The sequence below is a fragment of the Aythya ferina genome (genome assembly GCF_964211825.1).
Source record: "Aythya ferina genome assembly, chromosome: 17".
Taxonomy (NCBI): Eukaryota; Metazoa; Chordata; class Aves; order Anseriformes; family Anatidae; genus Aythya; species Aythya ferina.
In genome coordinates, this window is record NC_140316.1 from 14,162,062 (window position 1) to 14,189,277 (window position 27,216).

Here is a 27,216-nt window from a genome sequence, read left to right on the forward strand (position 1 = left end):
GGGGGGGGGGAGAAAAAAAAGCGAGGGGAGACCCCGGGGAAAGGGGCGTGAGGAGGGAAGGGGGGGGACACAGCCGGGGAGGGGTCGATGTGAGAAGCAGGGAGGGGGAGAGGCCGCAGCCCCGGCTCCCGGCGGGCACCATGACATCGCGGAGGTGAGCGGGGGGCGCTTTTTTGGGGGCTTTTTGTGTTTTTTTTTTTTCTTTTTTTTGGGGGTGTCGAGGTCCCGTTGTCCCCTGCTCACGCTGAGGTATTGGGGGTGGGGGCGATGCTGGTTGTGAGGGGGGCGGTTTGAGGGGAAAAACCCGGCCCGCGATGTCGGGGGCTCCCCTCAGGCCTCCTCAGGGGCTGGGGTTTTGGGGAGCCCCCTGTGGGGTCAGGGCTCGGGCCCCGGCACCCTTCTGGGGCCCTTCGGCCCCGTGATGTGGCGAGGTTGTGCTGGGGGGGTTGGTTTGCAGCCCACGGGCGGGTTGGGGTCTCACAGCAACATCTTGGGGTGTTTTGGGGGTTTTGCCCCCCTCACACGCCACCACCGGCGGCTGCATCCCTATGGGAACCCCCCCTCCAGCCGTCTGGAGGCCAGGGGCGATGCTTGGGAGCTCAGATTTTAATTTGTAAGCCAGGCCGAGAAATTATTAAGGTTATAAAGCGAGGAGCCTAAAAATAGGGGTAATTAAAGCGCCGCTCCCCACCTCCGTGGCGCTGCGGCGGTGACAGCTGAGGCCCAGCACCGCTCGGATCGCCCCTGCTGTGGAGGTGATTGGCAAAGCCCCGGCGTGGCGTGGAAAAACAAATTGATCTTCTCCTTTTCTTGGCCTCTTCAGTGTGGTGGGAGCAGCCTGTTGGCACCTGTAAAACGCCGATTCTGCTGAGCTTTCCCTGGCTGTGCAAAATGCACCCTTGCTAAATAATAATGAAAAAGTTGCAAGGCTGCGTTTTCAACCACGTCAAGGCTTTCAGCAAAAGGTCCCTTGCTTAGCCGATGCCCCTGCGCTTTTGTAAGTGAGATCCCGACTATTTTAGCTTTTCTGCCAATATTTTAGTCTCGCTGTAAGCTCGTAAGGGACTTGGGTGTGCTGCTGAACGCCCCCCACCAGAGCTGCTGCGGGGAGCATGCCCTGCACAGCGAGGGCACTCGGTTTAATCAGAGCGTGGGATCGTGTGTGCGTGTTGCTTTCTTCATCGTGCTTCTTAGCAGGGGTGGCCTTTGCTTGGGATAGCCTCTGCACCTGCTCGCAATAGAGGTTGAAGAAGGAAAGAAGAAAAGAAGAGGCTGAAATGCATTCCATCCCTATAAAAGGAAGCGTGAGAGAAGGTCCCCGGTGGGGGTTGTGTTACCGGGATCTGTGCCCGCAGCCCCCTTGCTCGCTCTGCCAGCTTTGGAGGGGATGCGGCCACCGAGGTTCAAAAGCACACATGTGATGGCAGGACTTCAATGGAGGGATCTTGATCGCCGGGCCGGAACCGTTTAACCGAGATCGCTAACACCCCCATTTTTCTATTTGGGGTGGCTGACAAATGCATCTTCCTACTCAAAGCCAAAAATACAAGGATGAGAGAGCAGGGGAACAAGTTGCCATCAGAACAAAAGTTACATAAAGTGCAGTAAGCGCCTCGCTCACCCAGATGTAGCTTTCCTTTTGCTGCACTTCGTAACTTTTTGCCACCTTGGGCAGGAGCATCTGTGTGTGGGGTGACGTTTTTGTTAAACAACCTCAGGGTTTTAACCTATCTTTTAAGCACAAGTTGCTTTTGGTCCCTTCTGTTTATCGAGTTACAATTTTTCAGTTATTTAATGTTTTGAGCAGCTTGTGTGCAGTTACTTCCAGGTGCACGAAGGTTTAGGGTGAGAGACAGAAGATAAATTAATTGAGCTTTATGGATTGTCACAGCAGAATAAATCTATAAGGTAGATTCCAGTAATTTCTCCTCTTTGTGTTTATGCAATTTTGGATGTAAATTTAAAAACACACAAAGGTGTCTCTTGAATCCTGCCTGTGTGCATTTAAAATGATTATTCAAAATATTCTCATGCCTTTGTTGTTGTTTTTCCCTAATGGAAGTAAAATTCTGGGGCTGGAAGCGTGGCAAATGGGTTATCAGCTCTTTGAGTCCAACTGTCATGTTCTAAAATACATTACTTAATGGTCGGTTCATGCTAGGTGCTGTTGCTTGCACGGTTTGTCTTGTGATATCGTGTGAAAACAACTTTTCTGGGCCTTGAAATAGTCATTAGATAAATGTAGGATTACTTAACTGATTCGTTCTCATTTGCTTTAATAACGTGGAAGTATTTTTTCATATATTCTTTTCAAGAGCCATGGTGCATAGGTTTGGTTTTCTTAGAGATATGGTGGTATTCACTAGATTTTCTTAATGCAAGCAGGATATCTTTAGTGAGAAAAAGGCAAAAAAAAAGATGAATAAGAGGGATCGTTTAGTCTTGAAATGAAATTGGTGCACAGGTAATCCAAATTCCCATCTGAATGACTTGCTAGAAGTTTGAATGTTCTAGAACCTCTGAGACTGCCCAGCATGTTTGCACAGAAGCTGTGCCTGGATGGAGTAGGCTGGGTCGGGGCTTGGTAGAATATTGTCACCTTCAGCGCAGGAGGAATTGCTGAACCCATTGAAGTCATGAAGGCAGAACCCTAAATTTAGAGAGGCACTCGCGTGTTTTGCTGCTACAGCAATTTGCTGTGAAACGTTGGCTGGATCAGGAGCGATTAGAAAAGCTGTGCGATTTTGGGGGAGATGGAGCGCTTCTACAACTGGAAGGAGGCTGGCTGCGGAGCCTTTTCGCCCTCATCTTCTGCTCTACTTCAGAGAAAGAAAGGACCCGGCGCACAAAGAGGAGTCGCCGTGCTCTTTGCAGATACAGAAGTGCGTTTTTGTTTGTGCCCTGCGCAGTGCCTGGTTCACAGCAGCACCGAAGGATAAAGGAGATCGTTTAATTTCCCAATAAAAGCCTGACAAAACCACGAGGACAGTTCTGAGCTGCTGCATCCTCTGTTCCCGGGCTGCGTGGTGATTTCTGTTTTGTTTTTAGGTTTGTCGCCTGAAATGGTGCCTCATTAAAAAGTCCTTTCATCCGGAGCGCAGGTGTAGCTCGGAGCTGCAGGAGTGCAGTAAAATTCCTCACGTATAGCTAAGAGGAAACGCAGATGCCTTAACCGAATGGCTAAGAATAAGTCTCAAAAGCTGATGCCATAGGTGGGGACGCAGCTTCTTGGCTGTAGACCATATACAGCCCTCCTCTGGCCGGGCACTATATTAGTCACTCATCAGGCTGCCTGTGGGTGGTGAATATCGATACGAGATTCCTTGGTGCTTGTATTTAAGTGTGGTGTGTTCGGGCTGGACAAATCGCCATGGTGTTTGGAAGGCAGAGCAGTGGCTTCGGGTCTGACACCTCGTTCCCCTGAGGAAGGTGGAAGAAGGCTGGGCAACCAAATCGTTGTTCCTTTTGACCCCTGTCGGTCGGTGCTCAACCTGTGCACTGAAGGATGAGGTCTTGTTTAATTTTTAACCTTTAAAATGTTGTGCGGTGTTTCGTTTTAAATATTTTTCCTGATTGCCTTTTGGTTTCGTTGAGTGTTCTGCCTTCCAGGAGTAAGGACAATGTGTGACTTGTGGTCCCTGACTGTACTGCGTACCTCTCTTTGATATCGTTGTCTAAATCATCTGAATATGCGTAGCTGTAGCTCTTTGACTTGCAAATAATTGCTTACCCGTATGTAAAATTGCAATATAATATGAAAAGAATGATTTATACCTATTACTAAGAAATTCTTACCAGTTTAGGAGCAAAATTCAGTGCTGTTTCTGAACCTATTGTATTGTTCTGTTTAGTCCTGATGTATAAATTAACTTCAAAAACCAGCTCTTTTATTTACTTATTTGTTCTCTGTATTTTTAACCTCGTATAGATGGTTTCATCCGAATATTACTGGGGTGGAGGCAGAAAACCTACTGTTAACAAGAGGAGTTGATGGCAGTTTTTTGGCACGGCCCAGCAAAAGTAACCCAGGAGACTTTACGCTCTCTGTGAGGTACGTTTCAGCGTCTTCTGCCTTCCTTCTCAACTGAGTAAGGGTGTACATTTGGTGCTGTTATTCTGGGAAAGGGTCACAAATGAACTGTAAGAGACGAAATAATGCACAGATCACTTTTTAGTTTGTTGTTCACTTTTTTTTTCTCTTTTTCCCCTAAACCCCTCTGTTTTCCCTGAAGAAGTTCCCAAATATCTTTACCGAATATTGCAGAGAGGTGGAAAAGTACTGGGGAAGCCAAAGTAAATTGATAATTGCATTATGTTACACCCTTTAAAAATCTACTTGATAACCATAGAAAAGTAGCAGAGTTTATCTGAATTACTGATCAAACACCTGCAAGGAAATGCTGCTCTGACTTTTTTCCTCTAGGAAAAGTCAGCAAGTCTTTAATGGCAACTGCCGTGCTGTTTCAGCTTCCAAAATAGATCCTTTGTAACACTTGTCCTACTGACACCCTGTACAGGGGTAGGGGCAAAGAAAGGAGGACAGAGGAAGGAGGTGAAGGAAAAAGGAAAAGCAGGCTTGGTGATAAGAATGGTGCTGCTTGGATACCTTTGACATAACGGGCCTGTTTAACGGATGAGAGAGCTGCTCTTCGTGAATACTAGGGACTCGAGGAGCAAACGGCCCTCATCAGGCAAAGGCTGCTGTTTGGTAAAGGAGAGATCCTAGAAATGGGTGGGAAATCCTAGAAAAAGTAGGAAACAAGCTCTGATGGATGTCTTGAGAAGGCTGAGTCCCTTCCCTACCCCTCCACCCGTTGTGCTTGTGCATGCAGTTCTTGGGGATCTGAGGGATTCCTGTTGGATACCATGGGACCACAGAGCTATATTGAGTTGGAGAATCCCTTTGTTATAGAATTAATTTTTTTTTTCTTGGACAGCCACTTCCCCTTCTTGCAAGCCTCTGATGTGTGGCTGAAGTACACTTCAGAGCTGCACTAGGTTAGCTATTGTGCAGTATTTCAGGTGGAAAGCAATACAAATGTAAGTCTAGATTGCTCCAACTTGGACAACAAAACCATAAATGGTTGATTGGGAATCAGCTGATTTGTATGGCTTCTTTCTTCCTTTCTTTCAAACGTTAGACGAACTGGAGCTGTCACCCACATCAAGATCCAGAACACAGGAGACTACTATGACCTCTACGGAGGAGAGAAGTTTGCTACGTTGGCTGAGTTAGTGCAGTATTACATGGAACACCATGGGCAGCTCAAAGAAAAGAACGGAGACGTTATAGAGCTGAAGTATCCCCTGAACTGTGCTGATCCTACATCGGAAAGGTCAGAAATAGCGGTGGAAACCTCGGGATCCCTGCGCTTCTTCATAAATGCATGTTGTCCCCTTAGGGCTGGCTTCCATTTGGTGGAAGAGTAGCCACTATCATGCTGAAAGTAATCCCCCTGATTTCAGTGAGGTTACTTAAAAAGCAGACTGATAAACATAGCTAAAGGTAAAATAATCGATGCTGAAGAAAATAGGTCTTGAAGCTTTCCTCCTGGTCTGATACAATACTAAAAAAGAAAGACAAAGTTGCCTTGATTTTTACTGGGAGAAAGTTTTTCTTACAGAAATTTTCCAAGTGCTTCCTGAAGTCGTTATGCCTTGGAATTCCTTGCAGTAATATTTCTGGATGTAATTTTATACACCCTTTTTTCCAGCAGTGAGCAGGAAAGTGAACGGCGTGCAAATATTAAAATTGCTCAAACTCATGGTTTTAGGAGCATGGCTCACAAGGAGAATGAGGCTTTTGACATACTGAAGAAGTCTGTGCATGTCCGAAATAAACCTCTGTGGCCAGTAGATGTCAGAATTGGAAAAAAAAAAAAAAAAAAACACAAGGAAAAATATTAAACAGTGGTAGTGGGGTGAATTATTGCATTTTTGATAAAAAAATGGATTTATGTGATTATCCTGCCCAGTTCCTGATGAGATGGAAGGGTAGGGTCTCACAAATACTAAATTCCCACAGGTTTACTGGGAAAGCATGTCCTTATGAAGGAAATAGAACGAGTAAATGCCTCGACTGAGGAAAAGGTTGCTGTGTAAGCTCGCATTTATTGGGCACCAGGGAATCCATTTGGACTGTTGTAGGGGATCCAAATCAAAGCTTTGTTTGAAGCTTGCATGAAATGCAAATTTCAGTGCTTGTGGAAGTGCCTCCTTTGAAGTGCTTTGTAATCACTCGTGTATATGGACATGTATGCTTCCAAGAGTTAGGGTTCTTTTTATAAATTATAAGGCTTTCTTTAGAGCTGGACACTGTTGTTCAGAATAAAATTCACTGTAAGTGTTTCACTTTGTAAAAATATTTAGACCCAGTGGATTCAGCCATGGAATAACAAGCAGGGTACCTGTCTGTGTGTTACTTTCTTTAAAGGTGGTTTCATGGGCATCTCTCTGGAAGAGAAGCTGAAAAACTCTTAACAGAAAAAGGAAAACATGGAAGCTTTCTTGTGCGTGAGAGTCAAAGCCACCCTGGGGACTTTGTTCTTTCTGTCCGGACGGGAGATGATAAAGGAGAGAGTAACGATGGGAAATCTAAAGTGACACACGTCATGATTCACTGCCAGGTATGATGAAGCAGGAGCTTCTTTAACTGCACTATTTCCATGAGCAGTAGGTTTATGCTAACAGGAGGGCCGTTCAACACTTCCATAGAGACCAAAATGTATTTTCCCTTCTTCCCATGGTACTCTATGTGCTGTACGTATCATCTGTTTGATTGTATTGACTAATTCGATAGCTAAAGAAACATAGCAGTGTTATTTTTTTTGACTGCTTGTCTGGCTGGATCGTGTTGTACTGTACTGTGCTGTCAAGTACCTTTTCATGGATTTGCTTTTGATTGCATCAGAAGTCTGTCTTAAATCCTTTGCTGATGGAGCTTTTCATGTTCGTGAACCTTCTTAAAGGAGTTGCAGTCTCCTGTATAGATTGTATAAAAATAGGGGTAATTGGACAAACAGAGATCTATTCAAGTCCATCTGTTTCCCCTGTCATTTTATAATGCCTCGTCTGAGAATGATCAACATCCTGTAAGCAAATTTGAGTATTTAATCTAAGGAACGCTTTTAAATCTAAGGCCTGAATTTAATATAGGGTGGTTCATTAAAATATTCATTTAAATATTACTGAGTTACGGTCTTGATATTTTCATCCATGCCCATTTGAACATATTAAATGTTCAAATCTGTGACTTTTTGTTTTAATTGTATAACAATTGTCAAATGGAAACAGATGTGTTTTGTAGAACCTGAGCATAAGAGAGACCAGAAAACATCAGGTTGTGTGCCTTACCGAGGCTGCCCCGTTCTGCATTAAGGCAAAGCAAACTATTCCTTGGACAAAGAACCTTGACATTTAATTGTTGATTTTTGTATTTATGCTAACCTTTCAAGAAAACTTCTTTGCTTTGCAGTTAACTACCGGTAGCATTCATGACATTAAAAAAAAACAGAATCGCTTCACCAAAATACGCACGGTGGCAGTTAATGCTTGCCTTTCAGGACTGAATCGTAATGTGAATTGATTTCCAAAGCTGTCCCCTGGATTCTAATCCCATAGTAGCTCAGGTAGCCTGCTTGAGCTGACTGAGCCTCGGATCAGGAGGAGTCTTTTCTCCTGGAAAGGCAGACAAAGTGACTTTCAGTTAGATGACACAAAGGATGCTGTCCTCCTTAGTGTCTGTGTGTGCTTCTTGTTTACCAGCCATTAGCAGAAAGGTCTTATTAGACTTTTCTTTGTGTGTTTTTAAAGAGAATTTCTCTAATACTGCATAGCCTAAAGATGATGTCAGTGTAGACTTCATATGATGAAGTGCATTTATTTTGACGACTGAGCATCTGTCTTTCAAGGATCTAAAATACGATGTTGGTGGAGGGGAGAAATTTGACTCTCTGACCGACCTAGTGGAGCATTATAAGAAGAACCCTATGGTAGAAACTTTGGGCACAGTATTGCAACTCAAGCAGGTGAGTGAACGGAGAAAAATAATAAATTTTGCAGCAAAAAAAAATATGTTAGTTTCAGCATATGTTGTTTGGGAAGAGAAGTTTGTTTTTTGTGAAAATGAAGAATGAAACTTCATGAAACTGGATGACAAACTTGGTCACTTAAGTCTAAGCTGGAATAGTTTTTATGTGCCAGTGGCAGGCTCATGTTTGTGATGCGAGGAGAACTTTCCTTGGCTTCATTATAGTCCATAGGGATCACAAGACTAGTCCAGGAATGAGACAACTTAAGGTACTGAAGAACAACCATGAGACTTTATCTAAAAACATTTGTTCCCTGTCCCTTTCCTCTCTACCCTCCCTGCCCTTCAGTGTGTGAATGGTAAAGTCCCAAAGTCCAAATAGATGCCTGGATCCTAGAATTGCCTATATAAAATATACTTAACAAAGAGGATTTGGGTTTAACTGTCTTCTGTATCACTGTTACACCTCTGTTTAATATTTTATGTCTTTCTTAGCCTCTGAATACCACTCGTATTAACGCTGCAGAGATCGAAAGCAGAGTGCGAGAGCTAAGCAAGCTAGCAGAGACTACAGATAAAGTCAAGCAGGGCTTCTGGGAAGAATTTGAGGTACTTCATTACATTTCAAATGTTATGTTATCAAAAATCTGTGCTACTTAAAAGAGGTCTGTTACTGCCTTCCTGACATTAGCTTGTCTCCATCACTTCAGATCCCTGTTCTTGCTCCCTTCTCCTGTGTCGGGTAGATTGTATCTTAAAACTTACCAGTTCCACTCCTGTGTCTGCTAATAAAAAGAATGAAATATTTGACCTTTTTCCTGAGAGGTAATTAGATTCTTCAGGATGTTCATTCAATACCTAAGCACAGTCCCTCCTGTGTATCTTCCCCATCAGAGGGAGCCTTACTACAGCTGGCATCAGACCTGGCCCACCAGGACAATTAATTGGACTCATTCCTGGGTCCCTTTTCTCCACGTGCACTGGAGGAGGCTTGTAGGCTGGATTTATATTTGTAGAGGCAAAGGCCTGATTCCTAGCCTGTGTTTTTCTTGGCGACACAGGTCCCAGTACAGTAGCAGTATCCTCACAAACAAGCTCTGAGGTGAAGCAGCATTGATTATCTATATTCCTTGGGCTCTTGGAGATTTAAGTTTGTTTTGTTTTCTCCAGAAATTTCATTTCCTTCCCAGTAAGTAGCACTTCCTTTCCTTCTCTCTTTTCCTCATACCCCTCGTGTGTATACCATAGCTGTGCTGGCCCAGCCTTCCCTCCTTTGAATGAAGTCCTAGTGATTTCAGGGAGCTACTCCAGATTTGAGAGCAAATACAGCTGAAACCGGTAATTTCACAAGTAGAGAAAATTAAGAGTGGATGCTGCGTCGTGTATTCCAAGCTACTCGAGTCCAGCCTAGGTCCTAACCCTTTGCTGACAACTGGAGTGACTTAACTGCCTGCACGTGATGGTCATAGCCAAAAGCTTTACACGTGGCTTAAATATAAGGAGCTCACTTCTCTCTATCTCCTACACCCCCATAGTGGGTTGTGGAACTCCACCAGCAGATGGCAACAGGAAACTGGAAAGTCCTGTGATCTAAGATTTCTGTCAGAGAGGCTGCTTTTGGCTTTGTAATGCTATTTTAAGAAACTTCTCAGAAAGTGATGGATTTGCAAAGCGCTATTTTGATGAAACACTTTTTGTCCAGACACATTCATTAGCTCCATGCGCTCCAGTCTGCTCTTGTTTTCTGTAGGGACTACGCTCTGAGACCGTTGGTGAGAGTTGGAAAAAAAAGAGGTAACAAATTTCTCTGTAAGTGTGGGTAGAATATAATAGTTGAGGTCATGGCAGGCAGGGCTGAAAATCACGAACAGTTCTCATCTGTGGCTTGTGAACCTCTCAGGGAGGTGACCTGGCCTCAACCCTGAGTTGTCTCTGTCAGAATTCAACACGTGAACTTGGACATGGGGCCTGCACATCAGGAAGCTTGGCCTCCCCCTGCTCTGCTGGCTAGAACCTGCATTTGGGGGTTAATTGCTTTTTGGTAAGGCTGCTTAGTGGCGTGCCTTGTCCTCTCATGGCAGTTAATATACATTGTGCTGTGATCACGGTGTTGTTTAGCCTGAACAGCCATTTCCAAGTTAGCCAGGCAGTGTTTCTGTTAGTTTCCTTAGACTCCAAGCACACCTTCCTTGTATTTAGAGGGCATGAAAAGGAGAAAGTATCCCTGCTTGGCTTGCCCTGCTTGTAATTGGTGCTGGCCCACCAGAGACTGAGAGTCAATGTTGTTTTCTTGAGGGAAGCGCTCTTGTACGGTGTGTTTAGGAACGGATCGTTGATTTGTCAAAATGACCGGGCTATTACTTGACACGTATCACTTCTTTGCTGACCTCTGGCCTTTGTGGAATAAGCTTGTAATGGATTTATCCATTATGGTTCTTAGAAGCAAGGTGTTTTCCTGTCCCACAACTTCCCTGAACAAAACTATTTGCTAGCAAGCCTGAAGTCTTAGAGAAAAAGTAAATGATTTTTTTTTTACTGAGACATTCCACCTCTCTTTCCTTTTCACTGCTGTTAGTGAGGTCAGCCCTAAACCTTGTTTTTTCCCACCTTGTTTTGTGGTGGTTCTGGTGACGAAGCAATCTCCCAGCAGTTTTAATGTCATGCTTTCTCATTCTCCTCAGGTAAGCTGTGACTGTCGGCCTTAGTGGGAGGAGGCAGGGGGCAAACTCCAGGCTGTCCGTGGATCTCTGCATGGCCTGTTTATCATTTGGCAGCCCAGATGGTGCCTCTAAATTACTTGTCTTTAGGCATATTGAAGAATGTGCCTCGTGCTGTTACCCACCAGGCAGAAATGTTGACAGTCTTTGTAACACTTTTGCTTCTGGAAAATGACTGTGTGGTGAGCTTAGTGCTTGGGTAGCAGAGTGGATTTGAGGACTGTGTTTTGGATTTGTTGCTGCATTGTTTACATCTCATAAGGGGCTTGTTACAGTCTCTGCTGCTCATGGATCTCTCCTCTGGGATGCTCAGAGCAGTAATAATTAACTGTATGAAGTGAGGATGTTTGAAGTTAGTTTCAACACGCTTAATTGTTTCCACTTTTTAACCTGCTGGCAAAGTTTAGCTTTTGGTTCTTTTGCTTGGTGTTCCACCTGGCCGAGACTCAGAAGTGTTATTCTCTAAAGGTGCTCTGTGATGATGGCACTTGAAAGACCTGCAGTGTGGCAGGAGGTGAGCTTGCTGCAAAGTGCTGCTTCACCCATCGCTGGGAGCAGTGAGCACACTTGATGGGAGCGTGCTTTCTGTCCGTGCTTCACAAACACAAAACCCCACAGCTCTGCTGTGTTGCTTTTGTCCTTTAGTTCCCTGGCTTTAGGATGAGCCTAATTGTCCAAGGTCACCAAGAGAGGCAGTAACAATCGCAGAGACTGAAATAGAAGTGAGCAAATGTGCTTGAAATGCCCAAGCTCTAAAGTAAGAGCAATCTCTGAAGGAGTATTAAGGGTGGTATTAGAAAAGGGAGCAGCTTCCAAAGCCTGAGTGTTTCTTCTAGTCAGGCCGGTACTGCTTTAGGGATTAAAACTTGGAACAAAGGCATTGAGATTCTGGTCCCTCCAGCTTCCTTGCAAGGATGTGGATTTGCTCCTAAGCAACGCTGATGAAGTCTGGAAGTGCTGTTGTCCTTGTCGTTATTAATTGTGAACCAGACGCTGAGAAATTGGGGCCTTGCCAACAGGAGAAATCCCCGTGCAGATTTATTGTTTCTGCCTGAGGATGATTTATGGATAAGCACGTTTGGAGTTACCTAACACCTCCCCATCCCCTAGCATGGTAACGTGGGAAGGGCTGGGCAAGGTTTGTTTTGCACTGGTGGCTTTTTGTTCGGTTTTATTTTTCCCTCAGATGTTGTGTGTTGACATTGTGCTGGGCACTTTACTTATCTCACCTTCCTTTGGAAGTGCTGTGGCGTTCCCACGTGGACCTTGGCCTTGGTGATTTGACTAGGGTCAGGTAGGAGGTTTGGGGTTGGTCTGGCTGCAGGTTGGAGGATCTGTTCTTGTGGCACTGCTGTGAAACAACCTTCTGTCTCAGGGGCTTGGCTAGGGGCTTTCCAGCAGTGTGGCCACAGGTTGGCTGCAGCTGAAGCAGGGGAGGAAGGCTGGTAAGGGCTAGAGGAAGCCAGCACAGCTCAGGTAATGAATCCAGGATTGCAGAGCATCTTACTCCTTTGCAGGTTGGCAGTGGAAATTCAACACTAATGATAAATGGTTGTGTTTGGACCTGCTCTGTAGATGGCTGCTCGTGTTACTTCCTTTATTCTGAGTGCCTTTTCAGGTGGCCAAATTTCCACATACAAAATTTTGTAACGGTCTTTAGACAGTAAAAAAAAACCAACTCAGTAAAACTCAAAGCCTTGTCATTCATGCTCCTGTGTTTCTGTCACTGTCTTTTCATACCTTGGAAGCAATGCTGTACTTAGTCTGAATGGAGGAACCTACTGGAGGAACCTGGGATCTCCCTCCCCTTCCCTTTCTCTCTCTCTGACTACTGATTGGCATTATAATCAAGTATCATCCTTTTTGTGAGGAAAGGATAACTCTAATTGTGGTGAAACAGCCTCTACCTCTTTTTTATGCTTTTATTGAAACCGGTTATTTTTGCTGTTTTCATTTAGACTCTACAGCAGCAAGAATGCAAACTTCTCTATAGTCGTAAAGAAGGTCAGCGTCAAGAAAACAAGAACAAAAATAGATACAAAAACATATTACCCTGTAAGTACTGATTTCCTTCATTATAATATAAGCCTGCTACTTTTCTCTGCTTTATTTTTTTAAGCTGGTGAATACAGAGTTAATTAAGCATCAGAGCGCTTTCTCTTCTCTTTAATGATAACTTCCACTTTTATGTTATCAGTATTAGTCCATACAATTTCCAATCTCCATTCAAACATTTGCACTTGGTGCATGCAGATATTTTGATTCCCTAATATTTGTCTGCAGCTTTCATTTAAAAGCGTCACATCTCTCAACTGTTTTTCAGCAAATTGGAATGCTCAGACTTAAGAGGATTAATTGGTGGTACAACACTGCATGGTGCAAATCCTGCAGCGTTTGAGCCCACTTGTGTTGACTTAGATAAACACTTGTGTTGGTCCAGGTTGTTAGGGATTGGACACTTGGAAGTGAGGAGGAGGAAAAGCTGAGTATTCTAGCCACTAATTTACAGAATGGGACAATTTAGTTGTTTCTGGTAGCAGTAAGTAATGTACCTATCTGTTGAGTATTTAAAAGTAGCTGTATGTTCACAGCTGTAGGATGCAGCTGCTTAACGTATGTATATATGCATGTATTCTTCCAGTTGATCACACCAGAGTTGTTCTACATGATGGTGATCCAAATGAACCTGTTTCAGACTATATCAATGCTAATATTATTATGGTAAGTATGCTCCTACCTACAGCCCATGCCTACTTTTTAACTTGCTCTCCTAGATTGAAGTTAGGCTTCTAAAAATCAAGTTTGTCACTGGTTGTTAAATTGTTTTTGTCTCTAGCCCGAGTTTGAAACCAAGTGCAACAACTCAAAGCCAAAAAAAAGCTACATTGCTACTCAAGGTTGCCTACAGAATACAGTGAATGATTTTTGGAGGATGGTCTTCCAGGAGAATTCTCGAGTTATTGTTATGACAACAAAAGAAGTGGAAAGAGGAAAGGTAAAAACAGAATCTTGAACTGGCCTCAGGAAAGGTCATGGCATTTGTGTGCAAGTAAGGACTGAACAGACCTGGTTATATTGACTCATGCTGAAATCTGGTGTGCCACCACAGTCTTTGGAGACCTGTTTCTGGAAGGTGCTGAGTGTCCTCTTTTTTTGGTGCCTGTGGGATCTGAGAGTATACTCCTGTCATACCAGGGGATCTTCCCTTTTGTAAGGTTTAACTGATTAAATTCTGGCTACTGAATCTTTGCATTGTAAAGTTGTTCAGGGAATGAGACACTGGAAGGCTGGATGTTGTAGCCAAGCAGGCATTCTTCCCTGTTCCTGTTTTTTTCTTCTTTTTCTTCTTTTTTTTCTTTTTTTATTTCCTTTTTTTTTCTTAAAAAAAAAAAAAAGGCATTGCCATTTATTTTGGCTTACCAAGTTTGTGTAGACTTTTATTAAAAAAGCAAACTGTGGGATTTTATTCCAATAAAGACGAACTTGGAGGATATGAGGATGTTGCTTTTTAACGAGAAACTGCAGTATTCAGGTCACACTTCCTAGACTGTGCTAGAAGGTTGTTCTTTCTTCTGCCTTTACTTTCCGTGCTTGAATTTGATAAGATTCTCATTGTGTGCTGAGCTAGCGATTCTGGCTGTAAATGTACCAGGTTAAGAACCTCGCAGTCAGGGATGATTTAGCACTTCTGTTCCTGAAGTTGGGTGCTTTGACTGCTCTGTTCTTCGTGAACAGAGCTGCCTATTCAGCCTCTGTGGTCTGTAAGCACCTTGCACACTGCTCTGGCAATATTTACTGTGTTAAAAGAGGAAATTTTTCCTACGGTGGTGGATTCCAGGAACCTCACTTTTACCTTTAAATTACAGAGATCATTTTATTCGCTGCCTTGTGTAGTATAGCTTCATCCTTGGAATATGTTGCTCCTGATCTTCTTAACGTTTCCTGATTTTTTTTTTTTTTCAGTTTCTCTCCTTTTTTTCACATACCATTGTCCACCTTTTTCATTGAACCATTGATCTGTTTCTGAAGGAAAAACTCTTCTCATAGATTAGTGTCACTTTTCAAAAAAAAAAAGTTCATGTGGAAGGTACAACTGATGTTTTTCCGTGGATGGCTGATAACTGCAGGATTTCCTTACCACTGCCACAAAAGAAAACCCTGCATAGACGTGCAGAAGACAAATAGCTGTAGATTTTTTGGACTTCTCTTCTTCATCTAAGTATCACAGCTGCCATCACTGTTTGTAGAAACCAAAGGATCTATTCAGTGGATTTATTTTATTTTATTTTATTTTAGGATTAGTAAACTCCCATTCATTACCCCTTATAAAGGAGCATGATTTGTGTTTTCTTCCTAAGAATGCTTTGAAGGAGAGAGAAGCTACCCCTTTCCAGTGACCTTCCTGTTAGATCTTTCTCTTGGAAGAAGAAAAATAAATTATGGGGTTGCTTTGGAAGAGTTGCCTTGAATATGCCTCTTTATTTTGGATAACCTACTAATGGGGCCGTGCTGTTCTTCAGTTTCTCCATGATTCTTTCCAAATTGTGCTAAGCCTGCTTACTGTGCTCTGGCTGTATAAAACACTTCAATGTCTGATTACTTAATCAGTGCTGCATGCATTGATTTTTTCCTTTTTTTTTTTTTCTTGGTGCCTATTTAAATTCTTCAAGAATTGCAAATAACAGTTCTGATAGAAAATAAAAGCTTTTTTTTTATCTCAGGCCAAGATGCTTTCAGTTATGCAGGAAGGAGAGAAATCTCTGGATCAGAGATGACTTCAAGAGCACTTTGCTTAAGAAAGTGAGGAACTGTGAGATGTCTCAGATCTGCCCAGGGTTCTGAACATATTTTACAATGCATTGAAGAAGAAGCAAACAAATGCTCACAGATTAGAAGTGGTGTTTTGTACTCATTAGTCCATTAGGCTGATAATACACGCATCCTTTCTGTCAGAGTCGTGCTTGTTTTAACATTGAGTGTTCTGGTCTGGACTTGCTGTACCAGCTGCTCTTGTGTTCAGGGCTGTGCACTGAACATCAGCTTTCCTTTAGCTTGTACCCTTTTGGAGAAGGCAGGGGAAAAAGGGCAAAAATAACGAGAAAACAAACCAAAAAAACACCACCAAAAAAAAAAGGCATCTTGTCTAATAGGGAATTATGTGCTTAAGCATCTCTTACTTGATATTTTGAAACCACTAGCTGGGTAGAGGTGTAAGTAACTTTATTTTAATCCCTGGGCTTTGAAACTATTAAAGCAAAACAGGTACTAAGATGATCATGAAACCTGCAGAAAGGAGAGGTTGCATGCATCTCTTTGTCTGAAATAATCCGTTTTTTTGTTATGGGGAAAAGAAACTTTCCCCTCAAATATACTTCACCTTGGTAGCTAGCTGTCTGCTCGGTGCTAGTAATTGCCTCCTATGTATTCAGAAATGAAAGCTTTCAGAAAAGTGTTTGTTTAACCAGTTTACAAACCAGTCTTTCTTCTTGTTGACTACTTTTTTAAATCTTTTTTTTTTTTTAATTTTAAATCTTGCAGAGTAAGTGCGTCAAGTACTGGCCTGATGAATATTCCCTAAAGGAGTACGGCGTTATGCGCGTTAGGAACGTTAAGGAGAGTGCAGCACATGATTACACGCTAAGAGAGCTTAAGCTTTCTAAAGTTGGGCAGGTAAGTATGTCAGTAGATCAGTCCTTTTAGTCTAGGTTGCAAATCAGGAAAAAAATGCAGAAAGAGTATTTCTCTCGAATCAATAAAAGCACTAAGAGATTAATAAATTGAGCCCTGCCTCTTTCTTTGAAGCTCCAGCTTTAGCTCCATACATCTTCCTCTTTGTCCTTGGGCTAACTGAAGGTTCTTATACCTAAGCACTTTTTGGTACAAGATGCCTGGCTGCAGAGCTTTAAGGAAATCTGGAAAGAAGCATCTAGTGCTTTTAAGTAATTGCACTTCAGTCCAGCTAAGTATTTGTTGTCCTTTCATGGAGATGGTTGTAGTAGAAGAAACTGGTTGTATGCGATCCAGAATCTAGAAAGGGCACTTAAAGCATATCAAAGGTGAGGAAGTGAACCAGCGTGGAAATAGCACTTCCTTGTTAAGGAACAATTTGGATGAGGGTGCAAAATAATTGTGGAAGAAGCAAATAAACAGGATGTATTAAACTGATATGTCAGTGTGCACACAGTGTGAAAACGTGTAAGGTAAATGACACAATGACACACATGAATGAGGAGTCTGACAGATGAAGGTCATTCACCGTTGGTTACCCTCAGACAGGGCTTTGCCATGGCTTCTAAAGGTGAGGATGGAAATGTAGGAAACAGCTACATGAAAAAAAAAAGGGAGCTATGGAAGTGGGTGGTGTGATCGACTTGTCAGACCAGGAAGAACTCTGGCCTGTTCCCTCCTTTAAATGAGCTGTGGTCATGGATGCTGAGCAGGAGGTTGGATGTGCCACCTTCTGATCTGACTCACCTTTGCCAAGTAAATGCTTTTAGCTGGTTTTTATTTGAAGGATTTTGTTTTCACATGTTGGCATCTTCCTTCCAGGGGAACACAGAGAGAACAGTCTGGCAGTATCACTTCCGAACTTGGCCTGATCACGGAGTCCCAAGTGACCCTGGTGGCGTGCTAGACTTTCTAGAGGAGGTGCACCATAAGCAAGAAAGCATTTCTGATGCAGGACCAGTAGTGGTCCACTGCAGGTACAGTGCTGCACTGTTCCTCTCCATCAGTGGAGTTCTGTTGGATCCTTGTTTGGGGAAGGGTGTCAGGGAAAAGCTGAAAACTTTAAAGGAAGGCAACGTTCCTGTTGAGCTCTTCAAATTTTTATCTGCCAAGGCGTTTGTGCTTTACTTTTGGGGAAATTATGTATGCTGGTTAGGCATCAGATGGTTGTCTCCTAAGCAGGACATCTTTCAGAGTGTGCATGCCTATATCAATAAGAATTTCTGGTGTTGTATGAGGTGGTGCCGGTCTTGACTAGATATATTTCAGGTGCAGGCTCTTGGGAATTCTGGTCTCTCATCCCACCTTCTCTGAGTGAGATATCACTGCTCATTCTCAACATATAAATTAATTTTTTTTGTAAAGCAAATTCTTGTAGTGATTTCTGGTTCAAGGTTGTTAATAAACCCTAACGTACAGAAACTGCTGTTACAACTTCTGTCTCTTCTGTGAAAGTTAGGTTTGTAGTCACTTTTGTCTGCATGGTTTGTTTTTTGGCTTTGGTTAATAGTTAGGAAATGTAATGTTTCTTAAATGTTGGACTCATAGCTTGGGTTAAATGTTCTGGTGTTTGTTCAGGAACAGCAACGTGATTAATTTTTCTTCTCTTTTTACAGTGCTGGAATTGGGCGAACGGGAACTTTCATTGTGATTGATATTCTTATTGACATAATCAGAGAAAAAGGTAGGTTTCCTGCCACTTTTATTTTCTGCTGGGATATTGACATAGGTCACCAATGCGTCATACCAAAACAATTGCAAGGTCATTCAGCTGTGCTGCGTTCTGCTGGAACAAGTGACCAGGCCAGTCTGTCCTCCAAAGGTGAAGTTTCTTTTATTGTTCTTAACATCATGATGATTTTTCATAGGTGTGGACTGTGATATTGACGTTCCAAAGACCATTCAGATGGTGAGATCACAACGGTCAGGAATGGTTCAGACAGAAGCACAGTACAGATTTATTTACATGGCAGTACAGCACTACATTGAAACGCTACAGCGCAGAATTGAAGAGGAGCAGGTATAGTTGTGCTAAAATATAAAAAGTAAAAGTACAAAGTATAAAACGTGACGTAGGAGCATGTTACCATGGGAGTGGGGAGCAGAGTTGTTCGTTTGCTGCCTGTGACTTTTGGAGGCTTGCCTGCTGACTGTGGAGCCAGTGCATTGTGAAAATGCTGGGTCTGGAACCTGTGTTCATGGAAGGTAGCCTGTACGTCAGTTCACTGTGCTTAAGAATCACTTAAACTATTAGATGGAATTAGAAAACTAAAATAAAAGCAGTGTATATTGGACTAAAAGATGGTAGAGAATGAGTTTGGTGATCCTGCAGTACATTGTCCAAAAAAAATCACTTAGAGTGATTTGGTGTGATGAGAACTTTGGAATGTGTGGTGATAAACACGAGACCCCACCTCATTCCTCCAGCTCAGGTACCCCATTGCACCTTCTGTAAAAGGCTGTAGGATTTGAGTGCATAGTTTTGTTATAAAGAACTCGCTTTCTATCCCCTTTTGCTTTCACTTTCTACCCTAACCTCTGATCATCTGGGATTTTTATCATTTCTTTTCAGAATTTCATTATCTTACCTTCTGCAGCTGGCTTGCTGATCAGGAGATAAACCCATGTAGCTGATCAGGCAGGTGTGGGGAGCTTCATGGTCATGGTTAGTGCAGTGCCAGGTGTGAGATGCAATCCCTCTTTTAGAGGTGGAATGTGCCAGCTCAGCCTTTGCACTCTTGTGTGGCTTCTGGCTTCTTTGGAGAGTGGCAGAGCTTGTTTTACATTTGCCTGTGTGATGTAGATGCATTCAGCAGAGAGGGTAGAGACTTTATTCTTCTCCCCAGGACAGCTGTTGTCTGCTCTGATGCTGATTAGACACAAAGTGAAGAACAAGAACTCCCTCAGGTGTACTTTTTTTTCCCCCTGGCTTTGTCATCTGACTGCACCTTAGAGCTCCCTCCTACCTCTGCATGGGTGTTATGCAATCCTTGTATCCTCAGCTTTTGAATACAGTCTCTTTCTGCTGCTGCCATTTACGAAGCAGTTCTGTAACTTCTTGATTGCTGTAATGTGTTTTGAATGGTATTCTGATATTGAGTGGAGCAGTGCATTTCTCCTATAGTCATCAGGCTGAATTAGTTGTGTTTCATCCTCTGTTGTATTACTAGCTCAGGAGGCACACGAGTAAAATTTTCTTGATTTGAAAATTGAGCATTGCTTTATGCATGAAGTCTTGACCTGTAAGGGCTGGTGGCAGCCACGGGAATAAAACAGTACAGTGACTTTCAGACAGAAGCAACACTGACTATACAGTAAAACACAGTAAAACACACAGTAAAATGTGAAAGCTGAACAAAGCTGGTGGAGTGACTTAAGGCACATACGTAGGAAAGAGCATGAAGTTGCACTGCCTGTCTGCTTCTCAAGCTGGATGAACACAAGCCAGCTCTGAGGAAGAAACGAGGTAGCTGCATTAGCTAGCCCAGGCAAACAGTCCCTCTTGTCATGCAGCACTTGCAGCCAGCTGGGATGAAGTGCCTGTGTACATTTAGCTGTGGCCATTCACAGACGTGCCTGGGTTTTTTTAAATTCAGAAGAAAATTCTCTGCTTTGCCAGCATTCCCTGTTGGCATTGCAATGCTGAGAGCCTCGAGGTTCCTTAGACTTAAGTGTTGTGTTAGATATTGCCTGTCAGCTTACAAGTGGAGAAAAAAAGCAAATCGGATTTATTTTATTTATTTATTTTCCCCTGGAAATGTTTATATTCTCTTACATCTAGGAAACAAGTAGTTCTTACCACATTTCTTTTCTTATGAATTAGAAAGGATAGCTGCAGTGAATTAAGCTGAAGGAAGAGAAGCCAGATACCTACTTTATCTTGGCTTATCTGTTCCAATCAGCTTAAGTAATAGAAGAACCGATCAATTCCTTTTAATTGCTTTTACTGTATAAAATATCTATAGCTTGAACTGCCATTCATCATGCGGTTAAAAAAAATATCAAGCTCTGGTTTTAGGCTTGAGAATATTGAGAATATTGTGTCTTATTTTAGCCTTCCAGGCAATTAATCTGGACTGGTGGTCTGTTTGAAAGTGATTTGTCAGGACTGGGTGGGAGGCTGAGATGGGAAGAAGTTCTGTAAAATAACTTAAAGAGTTGAGCAAGCTTCAAAAGACCGTCGTGAAAAACTTCAACTTAAAACGCTGTGCAGAGCTTTGTTAATGGGGAGGCAGCAGCCAGATCTCCGCGGAGGCTCTGATAGTCTCTGTTGTGAGATCGACTCAGGTCAGTTTTGTAGTACTTGTTTGAGCATGTGAAAAACAAAACGAGACAAACAAAAAGCCACCATCCTGTAAAATCCTAAAGGAAGGCTTTCATTTAGATGCAGGTTGCAGAGTGTGTATGGATTGTGGATGTTTGCCTTGAAAACAGAGAAGAAGAATCCTCTGTCTTCTTGTAGCTTTGCTTGCTGGAGCCTTTGGTATCTTTAGATGAATGCCAGCAAAATTGGCTGCAGCTTGTAACATATGTTACAGAATATAAATGACAGCTTGGGTTCTTTTTATATCAAATCTAATGGCCCAGGATGTTATTTTATTAGAGATCTCACAAACAGTGTTGTTACTCATTTGGCCACATTTTTGCGATGGAAATAAGGTCAGTGGGAGGCCCACTGGCTGGTTCTGTCTGGTAAAGAATGAAACGTGGTTTCGTCTGCCAAGTAAGACGAAGGTTGCGTACGACTGCTGGTTCATAAGGCTGGTGTGTTCTGCTGGAGGTGGTGGTGGGAAGAGGGATGTTATTGTAAGACCTGAAGAGCCCCGTTTTTCAACAAATAAAGCCAAGCTTTAGGTCCTATTCGTGTTGTGTGCATTATCTACAGAACTGAGCTCTCGTGTTCGCAGACAAACCCTCCTAAACACAAATTTGATTAGTTATGCAAGTAATTTCTCTATTCCTTCAATTATTGTTTTCTAATAGTTATTTAAAGCTGGCTTTTTGCTGTGTTTTGTTTCACAGAAGAGTAAAAGAAAAGGTCATGAGTACACAAACATTAAATATTCTTTATCGGACCAGACAAGTGGGGATCAGAGCCCTCTTCCACCCTGTACCCCAACCCCAACGTGTCCAGAGTAAGTTAGTTTCTGTTGTTAGTTTTGAACTGCACTAATTTTCAGTGATCTTGAATGAGTTACCACAGAACCTGCCCTTAGTCTGTTGCCCTGTGCTTTGCCCTTAAGCTAAATTGAGCAAAATAAATTGTCGCTGCGTTCTCTCAAACAGGATTATTCAGACTGTAACCACTTGTTTCATTACAGAATGAGAGAAGATAGTGCTAGAGTATATGAAAATGTGGGGCTGATGCAACAGCAGAAGAGTTTCAGATGAGAAGATGTACAGAGACTTCCATGCAAAGGCAGGTATGTATGTTCAGGAGGGACTGTGCCTATCCGGCCTGGAGCTGTGGGGTTTGAAGAAAATTTATGCAAAACTGAACTGTAAGAAGACTTTCTGATGCGTGTAATCCCTCTGCCCTTAAGGAGTTTAAATTCCAGAGACTAATTTTGATCAAGTGCGTCTATATTTACCCTTTTCAAAACAACGTGGAGTATTAGCTTGGTAGCTTGCTCATTGTTCTCATGTCCTGACTCACCAGTGACATAGGTTGGACATCTTTATTGTTCAGGAGACTGGAGTTCTGTACGATGAGTGGCAGCTACAGTCTGAACTTTCCATGTCATTAATAAGTGGTCTTTGCTGCTGGTTGATGCTAAGGATTTGTGCGCATCTAAAGAAATTCAAAGAACACTTGATCTAATGCTCAGCCTCATAAAAGATGTGTTAAGCAAGATTACTGCTGTGCCTGTGTAGTGGGAGCAGATACTGGAAGAAAATAGTGAAACTGATCTAATATGATGGCCCTTTTAGTGAAGTTTTTAAACTACTGTTGGCCAGGAGTGAAATCTTCAAAATCAACGTTTGTGTACTGTTGTTGTCATACTCGTAAAATTAAACCTTGCTTTTGCTGAAAGAGAATTCTGTAGAATTTCTTTGTTATGTTTTAAGTAGCTATTATAGTTTGGTTTGTGCAGTCAGACAATTGAGTATGCACTGGTTATTAGCTAAGCAGATCTCTGATGCTTAGTTAAGGGGCTGTGAATACAGCAAAGGAATAGTTTGGAATTTAAGGTGTCTTTCTGTAGTCACTTACTTCTTCTGGATTCTAACCTAAAGCCTTTCATCATCTTTTCCCCCTGTGCTTTTAAAGACCTCAGACATCCTATTTTCCCTTTTCCACTTGGTAACTGTAAGTATGCTTCACCCATTTAGTCCACAACCTCATCTTCTACATGCATCTATTCCATTTATTCACAATCTCAAATGCACAATCTCATCTTCTATGCCAAAGCACCATGCAGTTTACGAGCAAGGTTTGAGACTCTCAGTTGAGTTTATGGCTTTTGTGAGTCAAAAGCGAGCACTTCTGTATAATGTCAGAATAAGAATGAACTGTGCTTTTTTGTTGTTGTTTTTGTTTGGTTTTGACCTAAATAGTTTGTATTTTCTTGTCTCCTCCTTTTCCAGAAATGAATATGGTTTTTAAAAAGGTCAAGAAAGAGATGGAAGAAGCTTCACATGAATGGTGAATTCTGAAGGCTTGGTACCTTTTTAATTTACGGTTTTAATCCTTCAACAGTAGGCAAAACTTAAGACCATCTAAAGATTGTTTATATCTCTTCTCTCCAATACCTGATTTACAATTGCTTATTTTCCAAATAAAAGGAAATCCTTTCTACAATGTAGACAACTACTTTGTAGAGTCAGTTTTGAATCCAGCAAACTGTTGGACTGTCATCCATGCCTTTTTTTTTTTTTTTAATAGTATTTTTGTTTCACAGTATGGCTATTAGTTGGTTTTGGTGTTGTGTTTTTTTCTTCATTTGAGCCGTTGTGGGATTTCTGGGGGTGGGTGGTGGGAGAACAATGGTGTGGATAAATCCGTTACACTCATGTAAAATACTGATGGGAACAATACTTGATCGAAAACAGTGGATCACCAGTGTGAATAGAATCAGCTACATGGTAAAACTAGTCCTAATACATTTCAAACTCAGACTGAGTTTCATAGGGGTGAGCAGTATGTGAAGATGCTTTTTGTGGTAACTGATGGCTTTGATTACAACTTAGCTGAGTGGCTGGACGGGCTATTTTGGAGTAATTTTGTAAGGTAGCCTTTACATCAAATGAAGTTTCTTTTTATTGTGATCTCGACCCAAAATAGGAATTTACTGTATCTCTCAAAAGGCACAGTGGCCTAGTGGTTTGTGAAGATACTGTCTCTGTTAATTTGTCTGTATTCATCTATTAAGCAGGAGATTGGACTTGTAGAGTGAATTTTAAAAGCTGCACGCTAACACCTTGACAGCACATTAAAAACAGAGTGAAACAAGTCACCCACTGCACAGGCTCTTACCTTAAGGTAACCCTCTTCCCCTTTCTCCTGGGGAGGTGGGAGCTGCTAGGCCTTCTGGTTTGGTTTGGTTTTGTCTTTAGGAAGGCCTTACGATAGCGTAAGTGGCTAAATTGAAGTTGTGTGGGGGAAGCAGTGCATGGAAGCTCGCTGTCCACTGTGATGGCCTTAGCTGCACAGGGCAGCCAGGCCAGCAGCTTGTCCCGGTTCGTTTCATCAGACAGGAGTTTGTCACCGTTCTACCTGAAGTGCCTTTCAGAGCTGCATTAAAATTGCCGTTCCTGTTCATCTGAAACCACTTCTGATTGTTGTCAGTGAAACAAAACCCTCTTCTAGAGGCTCTAGAACTAAGAGCCGCCGTTAAGCTGCCAGGTAATTGGGTTTCTTCACTTGGTTTGCTCTGTCTTATGCCTGGAGCAGAAGCTCCCCTTGGAGCCGTCCCGGCCGGCGTGTGTGCACTAGCGACAGAATCAGTCCCTAGGTTTAGGTGCCAGTGGTGTCTTACCAACGTCTCTCCCTGGGTTTTTGGGGAAGACTTAGGCAGTTAAGGAATTATTGCCATTTTCCTACAGCACGTGCAGACGGCGAGCACTGCGTTGAGTTGCTGTGTGCGAGGGTGCAGGGCCAATGACGTGGCGTTGGTGGCCTTCCTCGTGAAATGATGCTGAAGCCTGGAATGTAATTAATGCAGCTTTGTGAAAGGTTAAGTGGGAGATTGCATTGCCTTTTCCTGAGAGTGCTTTGCAGAATCAAATATTTGAACACTTGGAACTGAATGAAGGTGCTTCTTTAATGTTAAGCAGAATTTTTGTTACTTTGCCTATTGTCCTTTTTGTCTTTTGAGGTTTTGGGTTTTTTTGGAACTCCTGTCACCAGCGTACCATAATGTGTTTCAGTGTCATCGCCTTACAGTCTAGTCATGATATTTGTGCCCTATCTTGATCTAAAATTTCTCGTTACGATGAGAGAGAAATCTATCCATCTGGTAGTGAGATGCCTATTTTACGTGGCCTGCCTCTTTTCCTGTCCCTATTTACAGCTTCATCCTGCTGAACAGGGATCAGATATAAGTGTTGGTATTTGCATAGAGCAATTGACAGCAGTCTCAATATTTGTCTGAAACTTTGTGTAGAGTTAGCCAACTTCTACGCTTCATACGTTACAGCGAGGTGGAAGGTGGTTCAGGTTTGGAGCTACTGTGTGCCCAACTGAAATGTCAAAGGAAAAGTCAAGAGAAACGAGAAGGATCCTGAATGAATCTGAACTCTGTTACCAACTTGGTTAATGTGATGTGTCTTAAGTGATTGACCTGTATCAACACTCATCAGTTCCATGGCCAACAAAACGTTGCCTCTTATAACCTCGTGTTAGCCCTTTAGAACCTGCCACTGTAGGATTTTTTCCTTTTTTTTTCTTGGAGCCAGGGTATTCGTACTCCAGAATGTGTGCTAGTCCTGGGGAGCATACGGCAGAGGAGTGTCAATGGGAGGGGAGCAGAATCTGAAAGATTGTGAATAAATGCTCTGCTTCTTTTTAGTGGAGTCTTGGGCCCTGCTGAATACCAAAGGGTAAACCTTGTGAAATAAAATCTGCCTGCCTTTCGTGCACAAGCAAGAGAGGGATCATTCTTAGAGCATTTCTTAAATTATTTTGAACAATGGTTGGATTTTATGACGGATGAAGTGAGAAAGAGAAATGTCCTTTGGTTCAGAGGAGATGAGTGAATACTGGAGCTTCATGTATTTCTGGGGAGATTTTCAGAGACTTTTTGTGCATTGATTTAGAAGCTGTTGCTGTATCGGTGGAACGGAAAAGGGATGTGGTTTTGAAGTCTTCTGGTCCAGGAGACTTTACACCACAAGGGAAACTTTAACCCAACTCCTAAGGCACAATAATTTATGCCAGCATGAATTTGCTGCTGACTTTGTTTTACTGAATGTTTTATAGCATACACTTTAATTTCAGCTAACTGTTGTTAGGACTGATTGGTTCTCCTATTAATCCTGACCAAACTTTACTTTTCCCTCTTGAGATATGTGTCTGAAACCTAATTAACCAGGATATGGCTAACGAAGTTATAAAACCTGTTTCCTTTTTGATTGTAGGGATGGGAAAAATCACAGCTGGTACTAGGATGTGTTGTCAGGTTTTGGTTTTTCCATTATTTCAAATTAATTTTTTAATTTTTCCCTTTTAAATAGTGAACCATGTAATTAATAATTTCAAGCCTGTTTATTTATGACATTATTGTGATTTGTTTATTACAGTACTAAAGACTAATGAAAAAGGATCCTCTTACTAGGTGGAGTAGACCTTGCATTTATTTTTTTTTTCCTGCAATGTATGAAGTATTGTACCAGAGTATTAAATGAAATTGTAATATTTTATTGAAAAAATCTCTATCCTTTAAAAGGAATACATTTAGGATGTCATCAATTTGATGTGAATCATGTAAATGTTGATAATGCGCTGTTTATTATACATCTAGTGTTTCAAAAGACTCGCTTATTGCCTTTTGCCCACATACGTTCTGTAGACCATTTACAATTGTCAAAATGTGACATTAAAAGAATAGTTCATGTATAGAAATATCGGTGGTTGTCCATTGTTTTCTGTGCTGGTATTTATGGGTCGTAGCTCAGTTGCTCTGCTAGCTGCATTGTGATTTTTACTGCTGCGAAGCTCTGCTATCAGAAATAAAAGCATATCTGTAAACATCAGAACTTCAAAAAAAAAAAAAAAAGAGGGAAAAATAAAAAAAGGAAATAAAAATGATTTTCATAAGATGGCTTGTCAGTTACTCTGTTCTCCAGGTTCCCGTGGTGTATGGGCACCAATCTTCAGGCCTCGGCGTTAGAGCTTCTGAGCTGCAGTGCTGCTGAGCCCCCCGGGATGGGATGTCCTTCTGCAGAGCCAGCGGAGCACAACTCCTGTTAGATAGGATGCTAAATGTGATGTGTGCGAGTGTGCAGCTTTGTTCCTGTCCTCCTCTGCCTGCTGGCTGCCCCGTGGCAGGGTCTGCGTGCCTCCCAGGTACTGTCCCTGTGGTCAGCCCTCGATGGCTCGTGGCCAGGGTGTCCTGCACTCCTGCAGTGCTTGGGTGCTGCAGCTCCTTCCTGCTCCACCTCCCGAAAATTGGCCCTCGCTGTTCCTGTGCTGATGGCTGAGCTTGGTGTGGGGCACCCTCACAAATGCCTCTTTCTGGCTGAGTAGTAGTGTGTAATCAATCAGTTTTAATTGCTGGAGAGGAAGGGCGATGCTGTTCTTTC

General features: G+C 42.4%; 1 protein-coding gene across 3 annotated transcripts; it reads left to right on the forward strand.

The window, feature by feature from the left end:
* The first annotated feature begins 20 nt into the window (after window positions 1-20).
* On the forward strand, window positions 21-26,536 carry PTPN11 (protein tyrosine phosphatase non-receptor type 11). Of its 3 annotated transcripts, none has more exons than XM_084491538.1 (16): window positions 21-154; window positions 3,929-4,051; window positions 5,142-5,336; window positions 6,434-6,626; window positions 7,911-8,027; window positions 8,525-8,638; window positions 12,705-12,801; window positions 13,388-13,467; window positions 13,583-13,741; window positions 16,285-16,416; window positions 17,296-17,450; window positions 18,090-18,157; window positions 18,342-18,493; window positions 21,496-21,608; window positions 21,795-21,896; window positions 23,062-26,536. In XM_084491538.1, exons 1-15 carry the CDS (start codon window positions 141-143, stop codon window positions 21,862-21,864), a joined length of 1,782 nt encoding a protein of 593 aa, XP_084347664.1. In that variant the 5' UTR covers window positions 21-140; the 3' UTR covers window positions 21,865-21,896; window positions 23,062-26,536. The 3 variants fall into 3 exon arrangements, 2 of the variants coding, with proteins under 2 accessions (XP_084347664.1, XP_084347665.1); XM_084491539.1 differs by lacking the exon at window positions 21-154 and adding an exon at window positions 3,491-3,510; XR_014684350.1 differs by lacking the exon at window positions 21,496-21,608.
* Window positions 26,537-27,216: the final 680 nt, after the last annotated feature.